The sequence below is a fragment of the Acipenser ruthenus genome, chromosome 15 (genome assembly GCF_902713425.1).
Source record: "Acipenser ruthenus chromosome 15, fAciRut3.2 maternal haplotype, whole genome shotgun sequence".
Taxonomy (NCBI): Eukaryota; Metazoa; Chordata; class Actinopteri; order Acipenseriformes; family Acipenseridae; genus Acipenser; species Acipenser ruthenus.
Window position 1 is genome coordinate 33,597,582 of NC_081203.1, and position 22,547 is coordinate 33,620,128.

The 22,547-nt window shown below is 42.5% G+C and overlaps 4 protein-coding genes across 7 annotated transcripts; 2 read left to right on the top strand and 2 right to left on the bottom strand.

The window, feature by feature from the left end:
* Positions 1-6,695: 6,695 nt before the first annotated feature.
* Positions 6,696-10,366, bottom strand: LOC131697635 (iron-sulfur cluster assembly 2 homolog, mitochondrial-like). Its single transcript, XM_058988045.1, has 4 exons — positions 10,199-10,366; positions 9,373-9,550; positions 8,379-8,494; positions 6,696-7,925 (listed from the first exon to the last, which is right to left on the bottom strand). Exons 1-4 carry the CDS (start codon positions 10,249-10,251, stop codon positions 7,751-7,753), a joined length of 522 nt encoding a protein of 173 aa, XP_058844028.1. The 5' UTR covers positions 10,252-10,366; the 3' UTR covers positions 6,696-7,750.
* Positions 10,367-10,493: 127 nt separating this feature from the next.
* On the top strand, positions 10,494-13,513 carry LOC117417240 (NPC intracellular cholesterol transporter 2-like). Its single transcript, XM_034029227.3, has 5 exons — positions 10,494-10,622; positions 10,864-10,961; positions 12,096-12,203; positions 12,384-12,556; positions 12,858-13,513. The coding sequence occupies exons 2-5, from the start codon at positions 10,880-10,882 to the stop codon at positions 12,942-12,944; spliced, it is 450 nt and encodes a 149-aa protein (XP_033885118.1). The 5' UTR covers positions 10,494-10,622; positions 10,864-10,879; the 3' UTR covers positions 12,945-13,513.
* Positions 13,514-13,766: 253 nt separating this feature from the next.
* Positions 13,767-17,673, bottom strand: LOC117422486 (GSK3B-interacting protein-like). Of its 2 annotated transcripts, none has more exons than XM_034905765.2 (3): positions 17,515-17,673; positions 16,510-16,752; positions 13,767-15,590 (listed from the first exon to the last, which is right to left on the bottom strand). In XM_034905765.2, the coding sequence occupies exons 1-3, from the start codon at positions 17,671-17,673 to the stop codon at positions 15,432-15,434; spliced, it is 561 nt and encodes a 186-aa protein (XP_034761656.2). In that variant the 3' UTR covers positions 13,767-15,431. The 2 variants fall into 2 exon arrangements, with proteins under 2 accessions (XP_034761656.2, XP_058844027.1); XM_058988044.1 differs by lacking the exon at positions 17,515-17,673 and adding an exon at positions 17,397-17,419.
* Positions 17,561-22,505, top strand: LOC117422485 (leucine-rich repeat-containing protein 57-like). 3 transcript variants are annotated; one of them, XM_034037599.3, is made up of 6 exons: positions 17,561-17,641; positions 19,266-19,464; positions 19,572-19,707; positions 20,178-20,446; positions 20,583-20,768; positions 20,924-22,505. In XM_034037599.3, the coding sequence occupies exons 2-6, from the start codon at positions 19,381-19,383 to the stop codon at positions 20,963-20,965; spliced, it is 717 nt and encodes a 238-aa protein (XP_033893490.1). In that variant the 5' UTR covers positions 17,561-17,641; positions 19,266-19,380; the 3' UTR covers positions 20,966-22,505. The 3 variants fall into 3 exon arrangements, with proteins under 3 accessions (XP_033893490.1, XP_033893488.1, XP_058844025.1); XM_034037597.3 differs by lacking the exon at positions 17,561-17,641 and adding an exon at positions 17,756-17,984; XM_058988042.1 differs by lacking the exon at positions 17,561-17,641 and adding an exon at positions 18,118-18,354.
* The last annotated feature ends 42 nt before the right edge of the window (positions 22,506-22,547 follow it).

Here is a 22,547-nt window from a genome sequence, read left to right on the forward strand (position 1 = left end):
ATACACAGGTGGCAATTCATCTGAGCTGCCTGTTTGAATCTTTAAAACTCTCAGTCCCAGTGCTGGGGAACAGATGTGGCAGTCCCAAGAGATTGTTGTAAATTACTTGTTGAATCTGCACTGAATTTAATAGCCTTTAAATCACTCATTTGCTTATTTTGACAATTCTTTCAAGATTTTCAGCTCCAGTGGTTTCACATGCACAGCAAATCATACTAACAGAAGCAGCGAGGTGTTCTAATACATGTGCACCCTGCTGTGTTCCTCTGCTAAGATCAGTTTAATTAGGCTTTTATCTGGATTGATTGGTTGATTTGCATAGAATCTAATTCTATTGTCGACCCACGAATGCAAAGTGTGAAACTAAAGATTGATACAAATCTTTCAAACAGAATCTCCTGTAAGTATTTGATAAGTATACAAAAAAAAAACGATTGAAATGATTTTCTCTGTCCTGCGTGACCTGACTGCATGAATCTATTCCCAGTTTAAACACCATCCCAGGGCTTCTTCAGAAACCCCTGTAAGGCAGTGAAAAGTACCAGCTTTTTATCAATTTTCACCTGGTGATATTTCACAGTGACTTCCCCAGGTGGGCTTATCGTAAACCATCATATTACTCCTCGCCATTTCACCTTCGCAAGTCTATCAAAATGGAAATGAGAATCCAGTCTGTATGGTAATAACACACAGATCACCTCAGAAGCAGCTACTGGTGCGGACGCCCTTTCCCAATCTGTGTATATCCTCATGCATCGGTGTGTAAGACATGCAGTCTTTGTTTGACAGGTCTGTGCAGGTATCATATGAAAGGGGTCTCCCGTTGTGATGTTTATTCCACAACCCTTGGGTATTAGAATGGGGCTTCATGGTCCTCTGTATTGAGTCTTTTTCAATGTTGAGGGCTGTGGTGGATTCACGCTTGCATTACAAAGATACAGTGTGCAGCATATCCACAAGCCCTCGGGCTTATCCAAATGTCAGGCTTTAATCATCTTCAGCTGAAATAGACCAACGGTCCAATGCCTTCCTGTCAATTACGGAAAGGCACGAGAGGAGCGTGCAGTGTTTAATATTCCGGACTCAAATTAGATTTGCACTGCTTAGTTCACTTAAATTGAAACACTGAAAATGTCAAATGCAACAGTTCTTAATGTAAGCTGGGAGTGCATTAGTCATTTGTCTAATTAGTCAGTCCCATTAGCACTGCCATGTGAAGTGCTTCATTCTACTGGGCTGCATGTTCTCCCAGCTTTCCTTCATTCTTCCATTGTTGTCTTGTTGTAATGTTAAACAGAATGCTGTTGTCATCATCTGTCAAGCAGTGTATATGAATGTCGTGTGGCGCTGCATTCTTGTCATCGTAAGCATTATAAAGAGACACTAGGTAACATTTTCTTCCCCTATAATCTGACTCAAAGTGCACTTTCCTGTGATCGTTACATAAAAGACTCTTCAAATGTGTGCCTACCGGACTATGATGTTTCTTTAGTTTTGCAGCTTCTAAAACCCAAACTCTTTCCTGCACATTTTACTCTTAAATGACGCTCTGCCTGCTGTTTGCTGAAAGGCCTGGTGTTGCACTGAGACCCTTCCCCCCTGCAACAGCAACTGCAAGTTACTCTTGATGTCGTTTCAGATCTGAGAGCGACGTGGATCTAAGTGCAGCTTCTTGAGAAGGTTGTGTTTACCAGCATAGTATTATTATCTAATAAACTGTGCCTCAGAGACATGAAACCCAGCAGGCAGCCACAGGTGGAAGTGAACCCTAAATAAGCAAAGTCTACTGTGTTCTTTTCTATATGCACAGGGTGGCTGTGTACATTTTTTTTTTATGATGGTGTTCAAAGTGGAACGCGGTGAGAAGCCAGAAAGCTTGAACTAACTCTGTTTCAAACTACATAGCCCAGCTCCAGAGTGAAACCAGCGATTTTTACATAGCTTTAGCTTAAGTGGAAATCTCCATGGTAACAGCTATTCTTATTTGTTTCCTCAGCCAGGGAGCATTAATGAAAGTGTTTAAGGAACATAAAAAAATGAATAAAACATTCAGACAGCCCCGTAAAAGGTACAAAAAATAATAATAATTAGTGTGGCTCTCCGCCTTTTCTCTAACCCTTCCTGCTCCTTTTTGTTACAGTGTGGCCAGGTCTAATTGACAATCAATCAATTAGAACCTCGCCACATTCTACACTGGGATTTTACAGGGATGGGATTTTAACAAACTTCCATTCAAATATAAACAAGCCCGCGGTATACTATACCTGGAGAGAGAGAGAGTGTCACACTGATATATTCTATATATACTATACGCACTAAGTGTCTGATGCAGCATCACATTCATCTATTGTAGATGAATTCTGTTCCTTCAGTTACCAGGCGTCATACGACAGAGCTGTCTTCTGCAAGTGAAGGAACTTACAGCTCAGTAATCTACCACTTCTACTCTGCTAAAGCCATTCAAAATGCACCTGGAATTACTGGAGAGAGGAAAAAAAGAAATCAAGTCACATAAATTGAATAAGGTCAGGAATAAAGGGCTGTAAAAAAAAGATCACGCTCAGGCTGGGTTTTCATTTTCAGAGTCTGATTTAAAAAGTGGCTCTGCTTTTCCCTTCCACAAGAGCCGGCAGAAATGAAAGGTCAAACTGAAGAGAAAAAATAACAATAAAAAATAATGAATAATAAAAGCTGCCTCTTTATGCCGCTGGTCTGTTGCACTCTGTGATAAGAGCGCTGCGCGGAGAAAGATCAGCGGGGTGCCATTGACTTGCTATGATAACCTGAACAAGTGAAGCGCTATGAAGATCATTATGTGAATGACATGGCGCTTCACAGTCTAAATATTCACCAGCCCACAAAGCATTAAGAGCATTAGTGAAGCGCTGTGAAATTAAAAAGCAGTTCTGAAAAATGAACATGAGTGCAGGACTCCTGCGCCAGACTGCACTGCACAGCCTCATAACAACGAGCCCCTGACCCAGCCACATAGAAAAGCATGCCACAAGTACGACACAAACCCCAATGGATGTTCCAAGCATAGAAGCTGAATCTGGAGCAGAGCAATACACTCAAGTGATATAACAGCTTGTGAAAGAGCAGGGGCAGAGCACCAGGTGAGGATGCAGTGCCTCCTTTTAATAGAAACTCAAATGTGTTCCTCCTGTATTACACACTTTAATTACATTGGTATAATGCAGTTATTATGTATTCTTTTACATGATATAACCCTAACCCAATTCCTAACCCAATTCCTAACCCTATCCCTTTTCTGGTGCAACTGTGTGCTTACACAAATGCAAAACATTGTAATGCATATTGTAACTTATTATAAAAAACATTGTAATTATGTGTAAGTACGGATGTATTTACTATGTATAGTGCATGGATTTAGCCTTTGTTATCCAATCTGCTGAGACTTGGTTTATTCCTTATAAAAGTTTCCCATAGTAAAGACACAGCACAGTGAAAGCACAGGGAAGCATTGTAAAGCATATTAATAAACATGGCAAGCCAGGGTATAAACTATGGTAAATGCAAAGAAAACCATGGGAAAAAACATGGGAAAACTGCAAAAAATACCATGCAAAAAATACTGCGGTAAACTCTTATAAGGGATTCTGTGCACAACTCTGTTGGTGTGCAGATATCAGATACGACCCTAAACTAAATTAGCTGTCATCTGTGCTGGGGCTGAAGCTGGAATGAGACAGGATGTGGAATGAATTCACAGACCCTTTACAGTAGTGGCCTTGACACTGACTCCCAGTGACTAGGTGTATACTGCCTCTGTGTGGATGGCACGGGTGCAGCAACAATGCAATATGGGAGACTTCCTTTACCTTGATTTAATTACACACACACACACCCCGGGTAAGAAAAAGCTGCATAGGCAAGATATTTTACTTGTAAGCTTAGCATCTGCGAAATTTCTATATTGACATAATTTTAGGGAAGCTAAAATAATCTGCCATTTATGGTTGAAATGAAGTGTGAAATAGTATACGGACGCTCCTTAGACTGTGGCAATCTGACAACAAGATCCTTGTTTTGTGAACGCAGAATCCCAGCAGCTCAGCTTTCCACTGGCCTGTAAAGAAAAGGATTGGAAATTGCAGCTGCCTGTCAGCTGTCAGGCTCCCCGGTTTGAATCTCAGGAACAGAGCCCATGAGCATCATGTCTCACTGTCACAGCAGCCCTGCACTGCATGCCACAGCTTGCCTTCTGGCACTTTGTTTATGAACTGACTCATTTATAGACCGAAGTTTCATTTCCAGCATCGACTCCCCCCACGTTATTCTAAATGCTCCCTCCCGCACCTTGCCATGTCCATCCAGGTGTTTAACTTAGGAGCCATGAATACCGGTAAATTCATTTGAAAACAGTGCATTTTTAAATGTGCTGATACGCCCCTCCATTAGGTTAGCATTCGGCAGAAGGAGCAAACAGCAAGCAGTAATTCAATTCAATTAAAGAGGTCACTGTTAACAGGAGTGAAGGTTAGACTGCTAATAATGAAATTAGCCTACAAGGAACCCGGGCATCCACTGAGCTGTTACGACCTCTGATGGTATGACCTGTAATAGGATTCATTATCACAAGGATAAGCACCAGCCTCCCTCATACTCACACCCACCACGGCTTGCAGTGCTTCATTTCACGTTGATTGCTACTATAATGAAGAGGATTTTAATGAGCGCTTCCCTAAGTCGCAGTGTTACGTTTTGATCCAAGCACTGACTAAGGGAAGCATACCACAGCTACTGTATTTGCCTATTGCATGACTGCTTTGGCATTGAATCGATATTGCCAGACTCTCTGCACAACGTCCTGGCTGATAAAGCTTGCTAATACCTGCATTCAGTGTCGCGACTCACAGCTCGCCATTATGCAGGGATGTGCTCATTAAATGTCAACGTCTTCAACTGCACTTTTAAGTTCATCAGGAAATAATTGCCAAGACGGCAAGTGTCAAGGCCAGATGCACAGTGAAAGCTTCACTATATTGTAAAATCAAGCCTTAATTGCGTGGCCAGCAGTGTGAGGTGATGAGGCAGGTAGTCCCTGCAATCAGAACACAATTACTGGCAGAAACAAAAACCCAGCATCTGTCCTTGATGCTTACAGTCCTGGCAATTAACCCCCGACGAAGGTAAAACAGAGACTGAAAGTCGAATACATTGACATTTAATTAGCACATCCCAGCATAGTGACGGGTCTATTATTACATTCTATAAGAAGTGAAATGACATGGAAAATGTCATGCAGCAAATAATTACAAAGCATTGTGGTATGACAGAGCTTGAAGAATATGAAGGGAAAAAAAATCAGACCAGTTTTATTGCTTTTTTTCATCCAAGAGCTCTGTACGTTAATATTGATCAACCTCTCCAATGGGGCAAGCATTCTTGCAGTGGAAGACTCTGAATTCTGTTGTCATGACAGCAGGAAACTCAAGGAAACAGGAATTCTAAACAAGTCCCAGTTTTCAATTTACAGAAAGTCCCAAGGGATCCTGGGTTGGTTTACAGGCCTGAATATCTAGAGATGAGCAGAAATAGGAGGCTGTGTGGTCCAGTGGTTAAAGAAAAGGGCTTGTAACCAGGCGGTCCCCGGTTCAAATCCTACCTCAGCCACTGACTCATTGTGTGACCCTGAGCAAGTCACTTAACCTCCTTGTGCTCTGTCTTTCAGGTGAGACGTAGTTGTAAGTGACTCTGCAGCTGATGCGTAGTTCACGCACCCTAGCCTCTGTAAGTCGCCTTGGATAAAAATATCTGCTAAAAAAATAATAATACTAATAAAATGCCAGAAATTGTGTTTTGATAGATATTGAAATTTAAAGGTAAACAAAATCACCTTTAATGGGAGTGAGTCTTCAATATCTTTAATAAAAGGTTTTGCATTCAAAGTTCATGAACTGAATTGGGATTAGCTTACAGGACAAAAAAAAATGGAACCCCTGCTGTAACGCTAGCGAAGCAGCGCTCTCCTGACTGTACGGCTTGCAGTGCACAGCAGCGCTCTCCTGACTGTACGGCTTGTAGTGCACAGCAGCGCTCTCCTGACTGTACGGCTTGCAGTGCACAGCAGCACTCTCCTGACTGTATGGCTTGCAGTGCACAGCAGCACTCTCCTGACTGTACGGCTTGCAGTGCACAGCAGCACTCTCCTGACTGTACGGCTTGCAGTGCGCAGCAGCGCTCTCCTGACTGTACGGCTTGCAGTGCACAGCAGCACTCTCCTGACTGTACGGCTTGCAGTGCACAGCCGCACTCTCCTGACTGTACGGCTTGTAGTGCGCAGCAGCACTCTCCTGACTGTACGGCTTGCAGTGCGCAGCAGCGCTCTCCTGACTGTACGGCTTGCAGTGCGCAGCAGCGCTCTCCTGACTGTACAGCTTGCAGTGCACAGCAGCACTCTCCTGACTGTACGGCTTGCAGTGCGCAGCAGCACTCTCCTGACTGTATGGCTTGCAGTGCACAGCAATTGTGCAACACTGCATAAATGAACCACAGTATGGGCCATCATTAAGACTTTGTTGCAGTTTTTCAACTTTTCTGAATGATCAAGAGGCAGTAATAATTGAGGAATTGGCCATTATCCCCCCTGCACACTGTAAAAGCCTGGCACACTCATCACAACATCCTATTGACAATTGATATTTTTTAATAATAATACTCAAACAATCAAAACCATTCAATACACTCCTTTATTTTTCAAAAAATACTTTTTTACATTTTATAGAACAAATGTATAATTTATTACACATTTAGTCAAAATGAACAGACAGTAGCAGTTCACTTTAGGAATTTAAAGCTGACCTGTGCATCTTATTGAAAGGAGATTTTGATTTTCGTAGTTTGGAATTCTAATGCAAGACTTAAAATGCAGCCGCAGACAGAAAACAACTTAAACATTATTAAGTATCAAAATGTTTAAAGTGCATTTAATTGAGCAAATAGCTTTAATGTGTCTATAGTTCGTTATATTAAAGCTGGCACTGCAAGAGACAGTCGTGTTAAAGAGCACAGTATGTAGAGTGACATAAAACACCTTTCACTGACACACACTCCCGACCTCAGCTATCGGGCTGATATTAAAACAAGCTGGGTTCACAATCCCTGACCAGCAAAAAACCTTCGACTAGCTAACGTTATCTTAGGTAAGGTAATCCAAGACTAGAGCCAATCAGGGGCTGTGAAACCAAAACCAGCCATGCAAAACCTGAGATAATCAAATGGCAGCTCTATTCACCATTCACAATGGGCTGCTTCACAATTTATCATTATTTGCATTCTATCAGGGGGCCACTCATGTCCAATTTTTACTGCTGAAACCCAGCTGGTTTCCCTTGGCTATTTTGTTGCCACTGCAAGTTTGCATTTATGAATAGATTTTTGCAAACAATATAGGCATAAAATGGACTTCAGTATACTCTGATGTGAATTCAAATATTTAATGAAGTTCAATCCCAAAGAATTGAAAGAGTTTCCTTGAACCTGTGGCCGACAGTCCTATTTATTTTCCATGTGTCAGCGTTTGGCACAGCCAGGTAACCTCCGGAAATTAAAGTGGCAAAGACTGACGACGCCAGCCCTTGGAAGCAGTACAGATAACAGCCTCTGATGCAGCCTTGCCTTCACTTAACTACAGCCAGCAAGTTATGAGCCCGAGTCTATCTGGATGGCAACAGTGTCTAGAAGGAGCAGGCTCGCTTGAAGGGCTCCAGCATGCAGGGGCTGACACTTAGAGTTTGACAGAGAAGGAGGACCCGCAGGAACAGCCCTGCTCAGCCTGCGGGTTCCCGACGATCTGGAAGGCAGAGCGGATCAACTCCTGGCTGAAATCCAGAGTCCCCCCTTTAATGAACTCCAGACTGTCCCGGTCAACGATGACTGCCACCCCGTCCTGCTCAAACACCCTGCGGGACACACAGCCAGGTGAAAACGTGTCTCGTGTGTGTGGATGCGCTCAGGGGCTTCCTCTGATTCGTCGAGAGTGTATTTCTCATGCAAGAGGGAGTACACTCTCAACTTGATTAGAGATAGCCACCGAACACGGAGAAACGCATTCCAAGTCATAAGATTGAAATGAAAAGCTGATGTTAGCGTGCCCAGCCTGTTTCTATAGAACCCGATGCGGTCTGAACGTTTGTCATCGACACCCTCAGTGTGAGACGTACACTCTCAGTGAAGATACACAAGCACACCTGCTGCTAACAGGTTCCAATGGGGATGTCACTTACAATTATCAGTACTTTTAATGAGACGTAATGAGATGTGTTGGTCATTAAATTGTTTTGTCGTCTTTCAGCAAAAGAAGTGGTGCAAAGGATGTGCAGAAAGGCAGCAGTGCCGCATGATTGTGTGATTACCTGTCATCTTCGTTTTTGATGGTGTCCACGGAATACTTATACTGAAACCCCGAGCAGCCTCCTCCTTCCACCTGCACTCGGAGGAATTCTCCTGCGTCACAGATTTCATGCAGTCTCTGCAAAACAAGCACATTGTGGGGGTCACATTTCAATGCTAAACGAAGAAGGAGAGAAAAAAAGGGAGGTCTTTCTATTTATAATTCCAATTTCCAAAGAAGAATCATCATTTACACGATTTAGAAATTGTACACTTCCAATTCCTTTGTGCCCGTTTCCTACATTCTGGCACTCTGTGTTGATGTCTGCTATCTTGACCATGTCTAAACAGTACACCAGCTATGCTGTACAGTTTCCAATAGACATGCTGTACGATCAGCTGAACTACTCCAGGACCAGCAAAAAGGTGCATTTACAAAGAGCCTGTTTTCAGCAGGGATGGAAACAAGCCTCCTATTGCACAGCAGTGTCACGCACTTCCATCCCTGGAACACTCTCCAATCAGATGTGTTGGTCTTTACTGCAGCGCCACACACGACGCACAGACTCTCAACCTATTCAAATTACATGACATGGCAGACAAGCCCTTGCAAAGTCAATGCAGCAAACAGAACAGTATTAAACAGGGATGGAAATAAGCCTCCTATTGCACAGCAGCGTCACGCACTTCCACCCCTGGAACACTCTCCAATCAGATGTGTTGGTCTTTACTGCAGCGCCACACACGACGCACAGACTCTCAACCTATTCAAATTACATGACATGGCAGACAAGCCCTTGCAAAGTCAATGCAGCAAACAGATCAGTATTAAACAGGGATGGAAATAAGCCTCCTATTGCACAGCAGCGTCACGCACTTCCAGGTTTTACTACAACAACTGAACAGCCGCAGTGTACAGGTAACAAGCTCAGGTGTGTCTTATTGAAGTCATAGTGAAACCAGGACTGGATCCCAGTGCTCCGCATGTGTTTTTAAACAGCAGCTCCTGCCGTTTACCTTCACGCATGCCTTGCTGAGGAGTATTTTGTCTTGGCTCCACTCTTGTTGCAGGGTGGAGGTGCTGCTCCTCCGGACTATCCCGGGACGTGTTGTCAATAAGCCGTGCTTATAGGAACACAGAGTCCTGCTTAACAGCCACTGCTGCTGCTGAGAGCAGAATCGCAGAGGAGAGAGCCTAAACAGGAAGAAAAACCGCATTACTTACAAATATACAGAAGGGCATGTCCTAATTGTAATGAACAGGGGTGCCAATAAGAGTAGCAGTGTCACATATTCCAGTTTATACTGTCAGCTTGATTAGCCACAGTGTGTAGGTAACAAGCTCAGGTGAGTCTTATTACACTCCTAGTAAAACCAGGAATGGATCAAACTGCTACGCAATGGGAGTCTTATTGCCATCCCTGATGAATAGGATCGAATCTAATTAATATATGCAGTGCAAATCAAGGTCACCTGACATTGTCCTTGTCGCAGTATTGTCACACCCGATTGGCTGTGCTGCTCAACGCTTTATCTTGGTTAAACTTCTTTGCACGGGTATTTGCTCGATCACAATAATAACCAGTGAAAATGTCTGCGCTGATGGTACGCTTATACAAGCGAGACACCCAGCGAGCTGGGAAATGCAGACTGCAGTACGGTACGCAAACAGGTGTATACAATTACACACACAAAAACGCATAACGTGCTTGCTCGAGCACGGATCCACAAGGTTGCTGAGCTGCACAACAGTTAAAATGGAAATGCCACACAACGCGCAAACGATTGGCAAACAGTCGTTTAAAAAAAGCAACAAACCACAGAAAATGATTCCTGATTTTACCTGGCAAAGCAGGAGACTGCAGCCTTCATCCCGATACCCGACATTACTGACATCGTTCATATCAGAACACCCTTCCCCCGCCGGGTCACTCCAGATCGATTACTAGCGAGGGTGCCATTACAGCGAATCAGCGGGCTCGGCTCGACCAGGTCCGTAACAGAGGGAGGAGGGTCCAGCCAATAGTCAATTGAGGCAGGAAGGAGGGCGGAATCCGATTGGTTAACAGAATCGTCTGTCAACTGAACCCGTCCTATCATGTATGTTGTACATACATGTACAAGTTTATACTGTATATGACATGTCTGGTGTTTTTACTCAATGTGCGCTCGCGAATGACGTCAAACCGCATGATCCCGGTTTGATCAGGAAGTTGTGAAAAGTTGTTGAGAGCTGGTTTCAAAGTGTCGCAATTGCAAAGTAAAAGGTAGGTTTTGCTATTTTTTAAGGTTTAGTCAATTAATCAGTCTGGTAGTTTTTTCATTATTTTATCTATCAGGTTGCTAATGATAAAATGTAAGGCGGATTCTTATTATTTATTTTAATCTGGGCAAAAAACAGAGGTGGAGTTTGGTGAGCGAGCGAGGGACTCGGTCAGTCACATGAGGGTTAGTCTGTGTTTGATTTCACTTCTCTGTTTACGACAACACTGATATCTTCTATCGCAGGCTACAGCGAGTACAAATGGCTTACCACTCTCTGGCTCTCGTCCTCGCTTCTTTAGTCGCGGTCTCCGTGGCAGAACCGATTAAGTATTTGGACTGTGGTAAGTTTTTTTTTTTTGTAAGGGTATATCAATGTTTACGCCCTGTTTATTTGGGACTGTGGTGTTTGTTACTCTTGATATGCAGTTAGCTGATTTTCGGTAGCCTTTCCTCTTTTTTCCTGGTTCAGATGTATGTGAGTTTTGCGCCCACATTGTTATGTTGAGATATTATTCTAATCCGCGCTCTAGAGAATCGTACAAGTTAGGCAGATCGTAATAGTTGCACTGTAGCTGTGCATGTATCATCATTGAAGAATCCGCCGGGTTAGTGATGTTCGTTGAGATGTATGTAAACCAACTCCGCATCCCAGAACCATTCAAGAAGTGTTTGCACCTCACTTCAAAGATGAATCTCGTACTGTGTAGATAACTGATGTTTAGTGTCACTTAGCGAGTGAGCAAACCGCAGATTTTGCAGAACAAAATGGACTTGACGCTTAATGTACTTACAATTGTAATAGTTAGCTAAAATACACCGAAAACTGCAGTACAGAAGGGAACGCTGCGGTTGGTTTTTACATCCTGTATAAGTCACAAGATGTATGAGCTGTACAACATGTCTGTGCGTGACTCGGAACTGCACTTCCTGTAAAGATCCGAACCACAAGCTGTTCAATACAAACACATCGTGCACGTCCATTTAACAAGTGAACAAAAACTAAGAATTCGGAATACCTGCAGAATGCAGCAAATAACCAAGGGAAACCAAAAGCATGCTCAGACCCCTCTCAATTGAGTTTGTAAGTGAACACGTTACAAAACAGCAACTTTGTGACCATGGCAAATGCACTACTTTGCGCCAGTTGTGTTGTTTTTTAGTTATTAAATTGATTTGTTTTAGACTTGAGTTTTCAAATGAAGACTCTTCTGCTAAACCTTCTTTTTTGTCTGTTTGTTTTGTTACACTGTAACACTGCTACCTTTGTTCCAGTGAGATAACAACGAATCTCGTTCCACTGGCCTGCGCTGAACACACGTTTTAGACCAAACTGGTTGCTTGTCTTTTGTTAACAACAAGGCTTCCATTCAGATCAAGTGAGATTCTAGCGTAGGCTTTCAGATTTCACATGCCCATGCTGTAAAGTGCACTGTATAACTCGGTTCACGTTTCAAACCTCAATACCTCTATTCCAGGTTCCGTTGTTGGTAAAATCAGTTCTGTTGATGTGACTCCTTGCCCGAAGCAGCCTTGTGAACTGCGCAAAGGAGAGTCTTACACAGTCAACGTGACCTTCAGCAGTGGTAAGTTTAAAGACCTGAGCAGGCATCTTTCTCAATGAAGTCACTAAAGCAATTGCTTGTACTGGAAACAGCTTGTCAAGAAACCAAATCACTACTTCGTCACTATGTAGTTCAGCCAATGAATATGTCTTTCCCAGGTAAATAGATGCAGTAGACTTTATGTATTTATGTAATTTTCAGATGCAGCAAGTCAGACAAGCAAAGCCATTGTGCATGGAGTTATTGCTGGCGTTCCTATTCCCTTCCCAATTCCAAATGAAGATGGCTGCAAATCTGGAATCCAGTGCCCAATCCAGCAGCAGAAAACCTACAGCTATGTCAACCAGCTGCCTGTGAAGACAGAGTACCCTTCTGTAAGTGTGGAACAATGCAGCTTCTACTTCAACTAATGAGTTTGCTTCGGTGCACAAACTTTTAGGGAACATGTTACTGTTACCAAATATCATAAGCGGTGGATAAGGCATTTTCAAAAAGCGGATTCGTTTTTGTGGCTTGCATCATTACTCACATGTGCTTTCTGTTTGAACCCTGTTTTGTATTTGTTTGGGAATGTGTTACATGTCCAAGTCAGTAAATGCTTGGTTCACAAGCTAGGATTTGAATGCAGTGCATGTAGGAATAGTGTTGATATTGTGTCCTTCGTTGTCTTTACAGCTTAAGCTGGTGGTGGAGTGGGAACTGAGAGATGACAATAACAAAGACTACTTCTGCTTCAAGTTTCCAGTCCAGATCACAAGTTAAGGGTGAAGGGGGGACGGGTCTCTCTGGTTCTAATACATTTGCTGAAAGATGATGTCACAATGTCACAATGTAACAAACTTATTTAGAGAACAAATAAAGGTCTGCTGCAGCCTCAGCAAACAGTGAATCATTAACCGATTGTTAAATCATTAACATACTTTTGATTAAAAATGTTGCGCTAATAGTTTTTTCCCCAAAATATATATTTTTGTCTGGGAAATTACACCGTACTGTTTCATAAATCTGACATTCTGAACAGCTGTCAATTATACCATTAGATAATTGTCCTGTAAAATGCTCTTCTACTGACTACCATGTAGCCAGAACAGTGAAATATCCCATAGAAGCGAGACACAAATGTATTTTTTCTAGGTCCAAACGAAATCAAACTAGTTTGCTGCTCTCAGAGATTTTTCTATTAAACATGAATCAGTTTTGCACAAGCTTATGGAACTGAAGGACATGTCTGTCAGAACTGCTAAAGTTGTTCTTTTTGTCTTTTAAATCCAGTGTTTTTATATAAACCGTTTTGAAATACCCATTTAATAATAAAGATTTTACTTCTCAAAGCGTGTTTGTTGTATGTAAATCCCCATTATACTTCAGGTTTCGTTTACACTTGTACAGCAATAACACATTTCCGTGGATAGAGCATCAATTCTGTGTGTGCCCTGGTGTGCAGACTGCTAAAAAGGTAAGCTGACTGCTTTTGTGTGAAACACAGTTCTGTCTTAGTGTATAAATGAAGACTCGATCATCAAAGTGAAGAAGCGTGTCTAGTGCAAAAATGTTTGACAAAGGTACGTATTGACAGCTCAGCAGTTTACTTTAACTTGTTTATTTTCTTTAGCACAACTTTTTGGTTTAAAATAGAATACAATGTTAGCATTTTACCAAACACTTATTTTTGAAATGGGAATTAAACGAAACAGACAGTTAACGGTGACAAGCATACAGAAACAAACCACTGCAGCTGCAGCAACGTGAAACCTGGACAGAAAACGTACGAGGCTTGCAGTCTGTAATCCACACAGGGAGCTAATGCAACACATTATATAACACAGCATTACAAAGACACGGATTCAGGAGTGGCTTCATTTCCCTATACAGAACCCAGAAAGGGAGTGGGAGTTTTCATAGCTATAGAACTCTTACCACAATAAGGAGCCTACAAACTCCTTCAAATATTGAGAGAATGTTCAAAATGTAACAAGTATTTATTTTGTTTCAATGTATAATAATAAACTTTTACTTCTTAAGTAGTTTGGCGACTATTTATATGTTGTGCAAACAAAGCGCATTTCTCAGATCTGCAGAGAAGCAAAATTTTTCCAGATGTGCACATATATTCCAGCTAAGAACGTTTGCTCTGAATGTCTGTGACAAGCCTGTAGAAATCCCCTGTAAATACATTGAAATATCCACCAAAGAACTCATTAATGAGTAGCAGGGTATTCCTTTGGGGTTTTTTTTTGACTACCCACCTGAGTGATTATTGGCCAGCTAAATGTCCTGGCCAAACAAATCCACAAACGATCACTCAAATGCTTTTTCAGTATTAGGAAAAATAAAAAAAATGATGCTAAAACATTCTGATGCAAAGACAAGTGGAAGATGGCAGGGGGTCGCCTTTAAAGGCATTGTTCTTGCAGCATGCACTTCGATGATATACTCTTAACGTTTATTAACAACAGTCCTTTTCCATTAAAGTTGAGATGTTCCAACTCTCGCAGTGCATTTTACAGAAACAATTTAAAATGGACCTCCATTTAGTGACCAAATACGTATACCCAAAGGTAATACCGCAGTCAATATTTAAGGCAAGTGTAACATTAAATTGGTCGCTGCTAATGGATCTGGAGCCACATGGTGTTCTCTCTCTTCTCTGACTGATGCACAACAGCACTGTCCTGATCAACAGCACGCTGCGTCTCAGTATCAAATTTCACGGTCTAACAAAAGTTAAAGGGAGACAGCTGCTTAGCATTCAGCTTAGCAAATGCATGTACGGCCATTTTATCATGAAAAGGTTATTTGAGGAATCTAGTGCATTCTGCATGTTACAATCATACTTCACCGTTTCCTGTAGCTACTACTGAAAAGGCAGGTGTCTAGGATTATCATTTCGGAATTAAAATCTAAATAAAATGCTGGTCTGCAAACTACTGAAACTAAAAACCATTCAATAGAACCCACTTGTTTTGCCTCCATACATCTTTGTTGATTTAAGCAGGTAACGGTCGGGCAAGGTAAGAAAACTGACTTTACATTTTGGTTACCCTGGGTGTCAGTGCCGTGAATAATATACAGAGCCTCACACCAAATGATGAAGACAAAAACAAGTTATTCTTTGCAGGCTTTAAGAATGGAGGTTATCAGAAATGTAGCAGTTAAGCAGTTAACTATGAATGTTTTAAAGCCCCCTCCAGTAAAGCTAGCAACAACCCTTTCTTAATCGAATTGCAGACTCTGGCAGTGACAAAGTTCCTATCGTCCGTTTTGCTTCAGCTTCTCCAATCTCTGCAGCAGAGCATTTCCAAACGCTTCTCTGTAGGCTGGGCTGAGAGAATCCAGAAGGGAGTAAACCGTCTCGTGGTACTGGGTCATCATGCTCTCATCCACCTGGTCGAAGGCATACCCCACCACCTGCACACACACACGTTACAGGCATGTTACTCAATGTCTCGCTGCACAGGAAACAGCCATCAGAAAAACAACAACCACCTCCCGTGGTATTTCGCTCTGTAACTAAATAGCCACAGCCCCTCGCAGTACAAAACCCTTTCATGCATGGCGACCTCATATGGATAAAAATAAAACTCTTCTAGTCTATATATGGAAGACGCAAATGCATGACAGCCTCATATGAGCATGCCATTACCCACCCCCACATATAAAGCAACGGTACAAAATGTGAAACATCTTCAATGAACATATATATTTATTGTGTCCAAAACTATTTTTTCAGGTGTTTTCAATATTTCATGCATGGGGGGGTTAAGTATTTTTTAAATTCAAAATACACAGTGATTTCAAGTTTCTTGTATCTTGTTGCATGAGAGAATCTGCTGTACAGCAATATCACAATATAGCCCTGTACTTGAGAAACATCATGTATAGCTTCATTTCTATATGGGTTTCTTTCTTTGGGAGTGAGGGGCAAAGGGCTTTGTAAAATCAGTATTAAACAACCAATTTATTTTAACACACTCCAGCACGTTCCTACTGGAAAGGTAAGATCACAATCAGGGTTGGAGTCAATTCCCATTTCCAATTCCCATCCCCCTCTAATCAATTCCAAACGCATCACTGATCACAATTGGAATTAGCAGTATTCTGTTAAAATGAACTTCTCACAGTGGCAACAAATTACTTCAATTAAAGTCACTGTTAGTCAATTAAATTGGCTTCAAATGAAAGCAGTTGAACTAAAACAACAATTTTTATGCCTCTAAAATATAAATTCCTATTCCTTCAAAATAATTGGAATTGGAAATGTGAACTGATTTTAAAAAGAAACTGGAAAGGGAATTACAATAACACATGAACTTGTCTGAGCTCTTACCCTGAGTCCCGCCTCTGTGAGCTCCAAACAGTAGCGGTTACCTTCCCTCGTCTCAACGTTGATGTGCGCCACGTCCACCGCATTCTGCAGGCTGTGGGCGACGTACATTTCTCTGACAGCAAAAAGGACATCGTTCACCACAGCCTGTGCTTCCAGCCTCATGTCCTTCACGTCTGCAGCGTCCAAGTCCCTCAGCTCCGAGCTGTCTTCAAACACACAGTGGTTGCAGTCCACTTCCATGCTCTGAATACATTTTGTCAAAAATTCAATGATGATCGTTTTTGAGTCAGACGTACGGTAAATAAATCTGGTTATTACAGTCAAATAAATAGGGCAGCAGTGTGGCGTAGTGGTTAGGGCTCTGGACTCTTGACTGGAGGGTTGTGGGTTCAATCCCTGGTAGGGGACACTGCTGCTGTACCCTTGAGCAAGGTACTTTACCTAAATTGCTCCAGTAAAAACCCAACTGTATAAATGGGTAATTGTATGTAAAAATAATGTGATATCTTGTAACAATTGTAAGTCGCCCTGGATAAGGGCGTCTGCTAAGAAATAAATAATAATAATAATAATAATAATAATCAGCTTACCAAAAACCACTACCACACACACTTTTAAAAAGATCTATAAAGCGGTCTAGTGTTATGGTGTTGTGTAAGCATTTTATTGTTTTCGTTCTGGTTAACAATGTAAGTAAAAACAAACACTGTACGTTTATTTTACTTGTTCTGTTAGAAAATAATACATTTCCTACAAGATCGGGGCCGATAATAATAGATAACACCGACAGAGAGAGAAAAAAATACTTAATATAAACACAGAAATAATCATGTACTTTTTTAAAACAAAATATACACCGTGTATAACTTATACAGAAATAAACACACGCATTTGCCTGTCTACGGCTGTCTTCTTTAACGTCCAGTAAGTAACTGTCATGTCACTAATACCTGAATACGACATTTTTGTAAATAAATACTTTATTTTCTTGTATCCGTCACTCACCTCCTCCTGAGATAGATCGGATTCACTCTTCCGGCTCATGCCGGGTAATGACGTCAGCGCAGCGCGCCGGTGACGTGGTGCGCATGTGCGAATGCATTCGGATACAGTGAATTGGTTTTCGTGTTCGGTATGTTGGTATACGGTTTCATTTAGACTCATTTTAATGGTTTCACGGGGATTGAACCATATCCCAATTCAGTACCGAGGAAACGGTCGAAGCACGCGGTCCGTTGTAACTGACCCCTAAAGTTAAACGATTTCCTGTTTAGTTGCCATTAGTAACAACAGCTGCAGGCTGCCTGGTGTGCGTTTTACAGGAGATTAAATTGACAGCAGGATTTAATCCCTCCAACGGATTATTTCATCATCCACTGGTTTGCCGCAATTATATTAATCAGAGAAAAATAAATAAATAAATGTTATATATAATGATGCAAACGTAATCTTTGTATATTTCTTCGGTTAACTCAGTAAGTACATGTTTTTTTTTTGTCTGTAAAAATAGTCCATCTCCAAAACAGTTAATTTGTTGCGTTAACTGTTGGATGTTTAATTCCACCTGCTGTAAGACTATAAAAACATCATGTGTTGTGTTGTGTTGTGTTGTGTTGTGTTGTGTTGTGCTGTAGGCCTGCAGTTGAAATGTAACCCTGACTTGTTGCATTATTCTTACCTCGTTGCATTGCACTTACTGTAAACTATACTGCTTTGAAATATTGCTGTTGGATAAAGGCGTCTGCCAAATAAACTAATAATAATAATAGTAGTAATAATAATAATAATAACTTGTTTGTGTGAAACTATCAAATATTTCTGATCGTTCGTGAGAAGTCGCGTTAGGTGAGTGTGAACGTGTGGTTGGTCTGGTAATAAATAACACTAGAGTATAGAGAAAACGAACGCGGATTGACGTTGTTTTTATAATCGTATTTAACTGAAGTGCTCCGTGTGTGTTACCAGAATATATTAGAACCGATGTCGTGTTTGTTTTGATGTTATTTGAGTGATGTTTGATGTTTATCTTGTCCTTATGTGAAAACAAACCGATAAGGGCGTAGTTGGGTCCTGAAGTCGGAGTCTGGTCCTGCTCGACTCTACTTCGGATGTTGTGAACTCATATTATTAAGGACAATGTTTTTTTCAGCATTCTTAACTTCTGAGATGTGTGCCTGAGCTGTTTATTTCACAGTATACAGACGAGCTTGCCCGTGGTGCTGGAGTCAGTCCTTCTTTCTAATGTGTGTTTCGACATGCAAGAGTTTACAAATGAACCAATGAAGTGCCGTTGTGTCCTCATTGAGGACAGGCTGCTTTGTCGTTTTTTGCAGCGTTTTTAACTGGCATCTAGCGGTTATTTTAATTTTCTCTTTAAATATATTGTTATGATAACTCTAATTTTGTGAACTGAAAAAGTTAAGTCTAAACATAACATATCAAATTCTGTAAATACACATCCTGTGTTGTGATTTTTTTCAAAGAGAAATTCATTTGGCTCTTGATGGGTAGATGAAGAGGGGAAGGAAGCTTTCAGAGAGCTGAACCCTGACCATGTTGGTAGGCTCTCCTGTCTCCTGTGTGCTGTGAGAAATCAGTTGCTTCTATTGATGAGGCAGTAATTAGATTCAATTTAAGGTTTAAAATAGTTTTGCCCAAAACAAGTATTAACATTTAAATGTATGCTAAGTGTGTTTTTCTAAATTAACTTTACTGGGAGTAATAGCTTCTAAGTGTGTGTGTGTGTTTTCATTCAGCTATCCCAGCACTTCCCAGTAGGGTTCTGGGATTGTTCACTGGTAATCGTTTGTGATCCAGAGGGGGGGTAGCAGGAGGACACGCGTGTTGGTGACGTGGCGTTGGCGTGTCGGGATGGGAAACAGCGCACTCAAGGCACACTTGGAGACTTCCCAGAAGACAGGGGTGTTCCAGTTGACTGGGAAAGGGCTGCTTGAGGTGTGTGTCAGGGTGTCCCTCTCATATTACTCTCTCCTCTCCTCTTCTCTGAGCTTGCCTGCCTGACACTCTCTCTCTCTCTTTCTCTCTCTCTCTCTCTCTCTCAGTTCCCTGAGGACCTGCAGAGGCTCTCCGGTAACCTCCGCACAGTCAACCTGTCTGACAACAAGATTGAGGTGCTGCCGCCCTTCATCGGAGTCTTCCTCGTCCTCAAGAGCCTCACCCTCAACTGCAACAAACTCAGTAAGGGCCGCGCGCTGCCACAGCGACACCTAGTGGGCAGAGTTGGTGTCAATTCCTGTTTTTCAATTCCAATTCTCATTCCCTTTTAATCCATTCCAACACGTCATTGATCACAATTGCAGTCCGCAGGGCTCTGTTAAAATGAGCTACTCACAGTGGCAACACATTACTTAAATTAAATTCACTGTTGGGCAATTAAATTGGCTTCAGATGAAACTTACAACAAATTATATATAAATATATGTATAAAATAACATTGTGTACATGTAGGATGATGAACATGCAATAGATGTGTGTCTGGGAAACCTGACAGTTTGTTTTACTACTCTCTGTCTCTGTCTCACTCTCGTTCTCTCTCTCTCGCTCTCTGTCTCTCTCTCTCTGATTCCCCCTCACTATTGCTGCCTCTTTCCATTCCCTCTTCCCCACCTCCTTCCTTCTTTCCTCGACCCCTCCTCCTCCCCCCGCAGCGAGCCTGCCTGAGGAGATAGGGAAGCTCCGGAAGCTGGAGACGCTGCACCTCAATGGTAATCAGCTGCGGAGCCTGCCTGCCTCTGTGGGGGGCCTGGCAGCACTGCGCACCCTGGGGCTCTCCGCAAACCGCTTCAGGGAGGTGCCGGCTGGGCTGGGCACGCTGAGGCACCTGGACCTGCTGGACCTGTCCCGGAACCACATCCAGACTGTGCCGGCCTCTGTGGGGGAGCTGCAGGCCATAGAGATCAACCTGAACCAGAACCAGGTAACCGGGGAGCCATCATGTAGCTTTTACTGACACCAGAGCCAAAGTGACAGAGCCACGTTATTCTGTACCAGGATCGCACGGGTTCTGAGCCCCTGTCTCTCATGAACCTGTGTCTGTCCTCTGTCCCCCTCAGATCTCCACGGTGTCCCCTGAGGTGTCCCGCTCGCCGCGGCTCAAGGTCCTGCGCTTGGAGGAGAACTGTCTGGAGCTGTCCTCCGTGCCCCTGTCCCTACTCTCCCAGTCCCAGGTGTCCCTGCTCGCCCTGGAGGGGAACCTCTTCGAGATTAAAATGATGAGAGACCTGGAGGGCTACGACAAGGTCAGTGCAGCTGACATATTCTCCTGTCTGTGTGTCAGTGTGTGTCTGTCACCTGCAGGGGCAGCAGACATATTCTCCTGTCTGTGTTGAAGTCTCTGTGTCTGTCTGCCTTGTCTGTTTGTCTGCTCACCAGTCATGTGTTTGCTCTCCCCCAGTACATGGAGCGCTTCACTGCCACCAAGAAGAAGTTCGCCTGAAGCCTGGAGTCTGGTTGGAGAATTGTGCCTTCTTGGCTGGGACTGTGATGGAGATGAGGTTTGTCAGATTGTGCAGTGCTGCTCGTGATCATGTGACCTGGAGGGAGTGGACCAGAGTGGGTGTGAGGAGGACTGAAGGAGCTTCTGAATGGCCACAGAGCCAGCGCACACTATAGCAAAGAAGACTGTTGAGCTTTTAACACAGCGCTGCATTGGGATTTCATTGATAACATGTATTTATTCAGCACACAGGACGTTGACCTATTAATCTCTGTCACTGTCTGTTCCCCCCCCCCCCCCCCAATACCTTCACAGTGTCCCTCCTCTCCCCCTGCATACAAACTAATACTACAGTGCTCTGCATTATGCTGATTTCTAATATAACCACAGGTTCTTCCAGCTCAAGTGAACCAAATCCTAGAGAGGTGTCACCACCATTAATGATGATGATATGCAAGCCACATGCAATTTCTAACTCATGCAGCCTCACACTGGAGTGAAAGTGTCTTACAAAAAACCTGTTTTAATTGATGTAAGGTTTGAGTAACACACCTTGGTCTGCTTGAACAGGACTCTTCCATAGAAACCTGTATGCACGCATCATCTGTGCAAGCAGCTCTGTTTATTTGCAGGACTCTGCAGGTTCGTTTTGTTCTTTTAAAAATAGAAAGATGCCGTGGTTCAGGACCGAGCGCTGCCCAGGCTCCATGCCAGGTAAGCGGAGAGCTCCACTTGACGTCCGGCTAGGGGAAGTCACAGCTGGATGTTGTTTGCAGCACCAGGTAATCCACCTGGAGCATCTAATGCTGATTCTTCATGGCAAGTCTGGGATAGACACACAGGTGCTGATGCAAACCAGAGCGCTTTCACCCACTGCTGTAAAAAGCTCTCAAATAAATCTGGTGCAGTTTGAGCAAATCAACCTCTGATCTAATAAATTAACACAGCCGCCTTCTTTTTTTTGGTTTGGTATTTTTAATAAAAGTTGTTATGATGTTGTATTATTATAATGAGTATATATAGCTTGATCCTCAAAACTAACTCTTACACCGCTGTCCTATTCAATAGAAAACCACCCAGAGATACTGCCCCTAATCACACTCCCTATCCTGAACGAGCTTGTATAACCTCCTCCTGCTGCAGGTAAAATAGGAGCGGGTTTACTCTGCTTACACGCACGAGCGTGGACTACCTTTGAGAGATGTAAACTAATTGGTGGTTTCCTGGTAATGTTGAGCGTGCGAAAGGCTACTCTAGGCAATGATGTATTATCAGACAGCAGGATTATTTGACACTGCAGCTTTAAATGGCTTAGAAACGTGGTTCTGCCATAGCTGCCAGGAGGATGTGAGTTCAAATTCCAGTTCACTGGGTAAAAACTTTTAAAGAAATAATTATATTTTTATTTTTGGCAAATTATAAAATGCAAGGGATATGGTTTTAAGTGTGTGTTCTATTTTGAGCTGTCCTTGAAATGCTAGAACTGTAACACAAGTCGCTGGTAAAGCGTTAGTTCTGTATATTAAAACGATGAAAAAGGTCTTCTGGTTTATTTATTTTTTGTCTCTGATGAGTATGATTT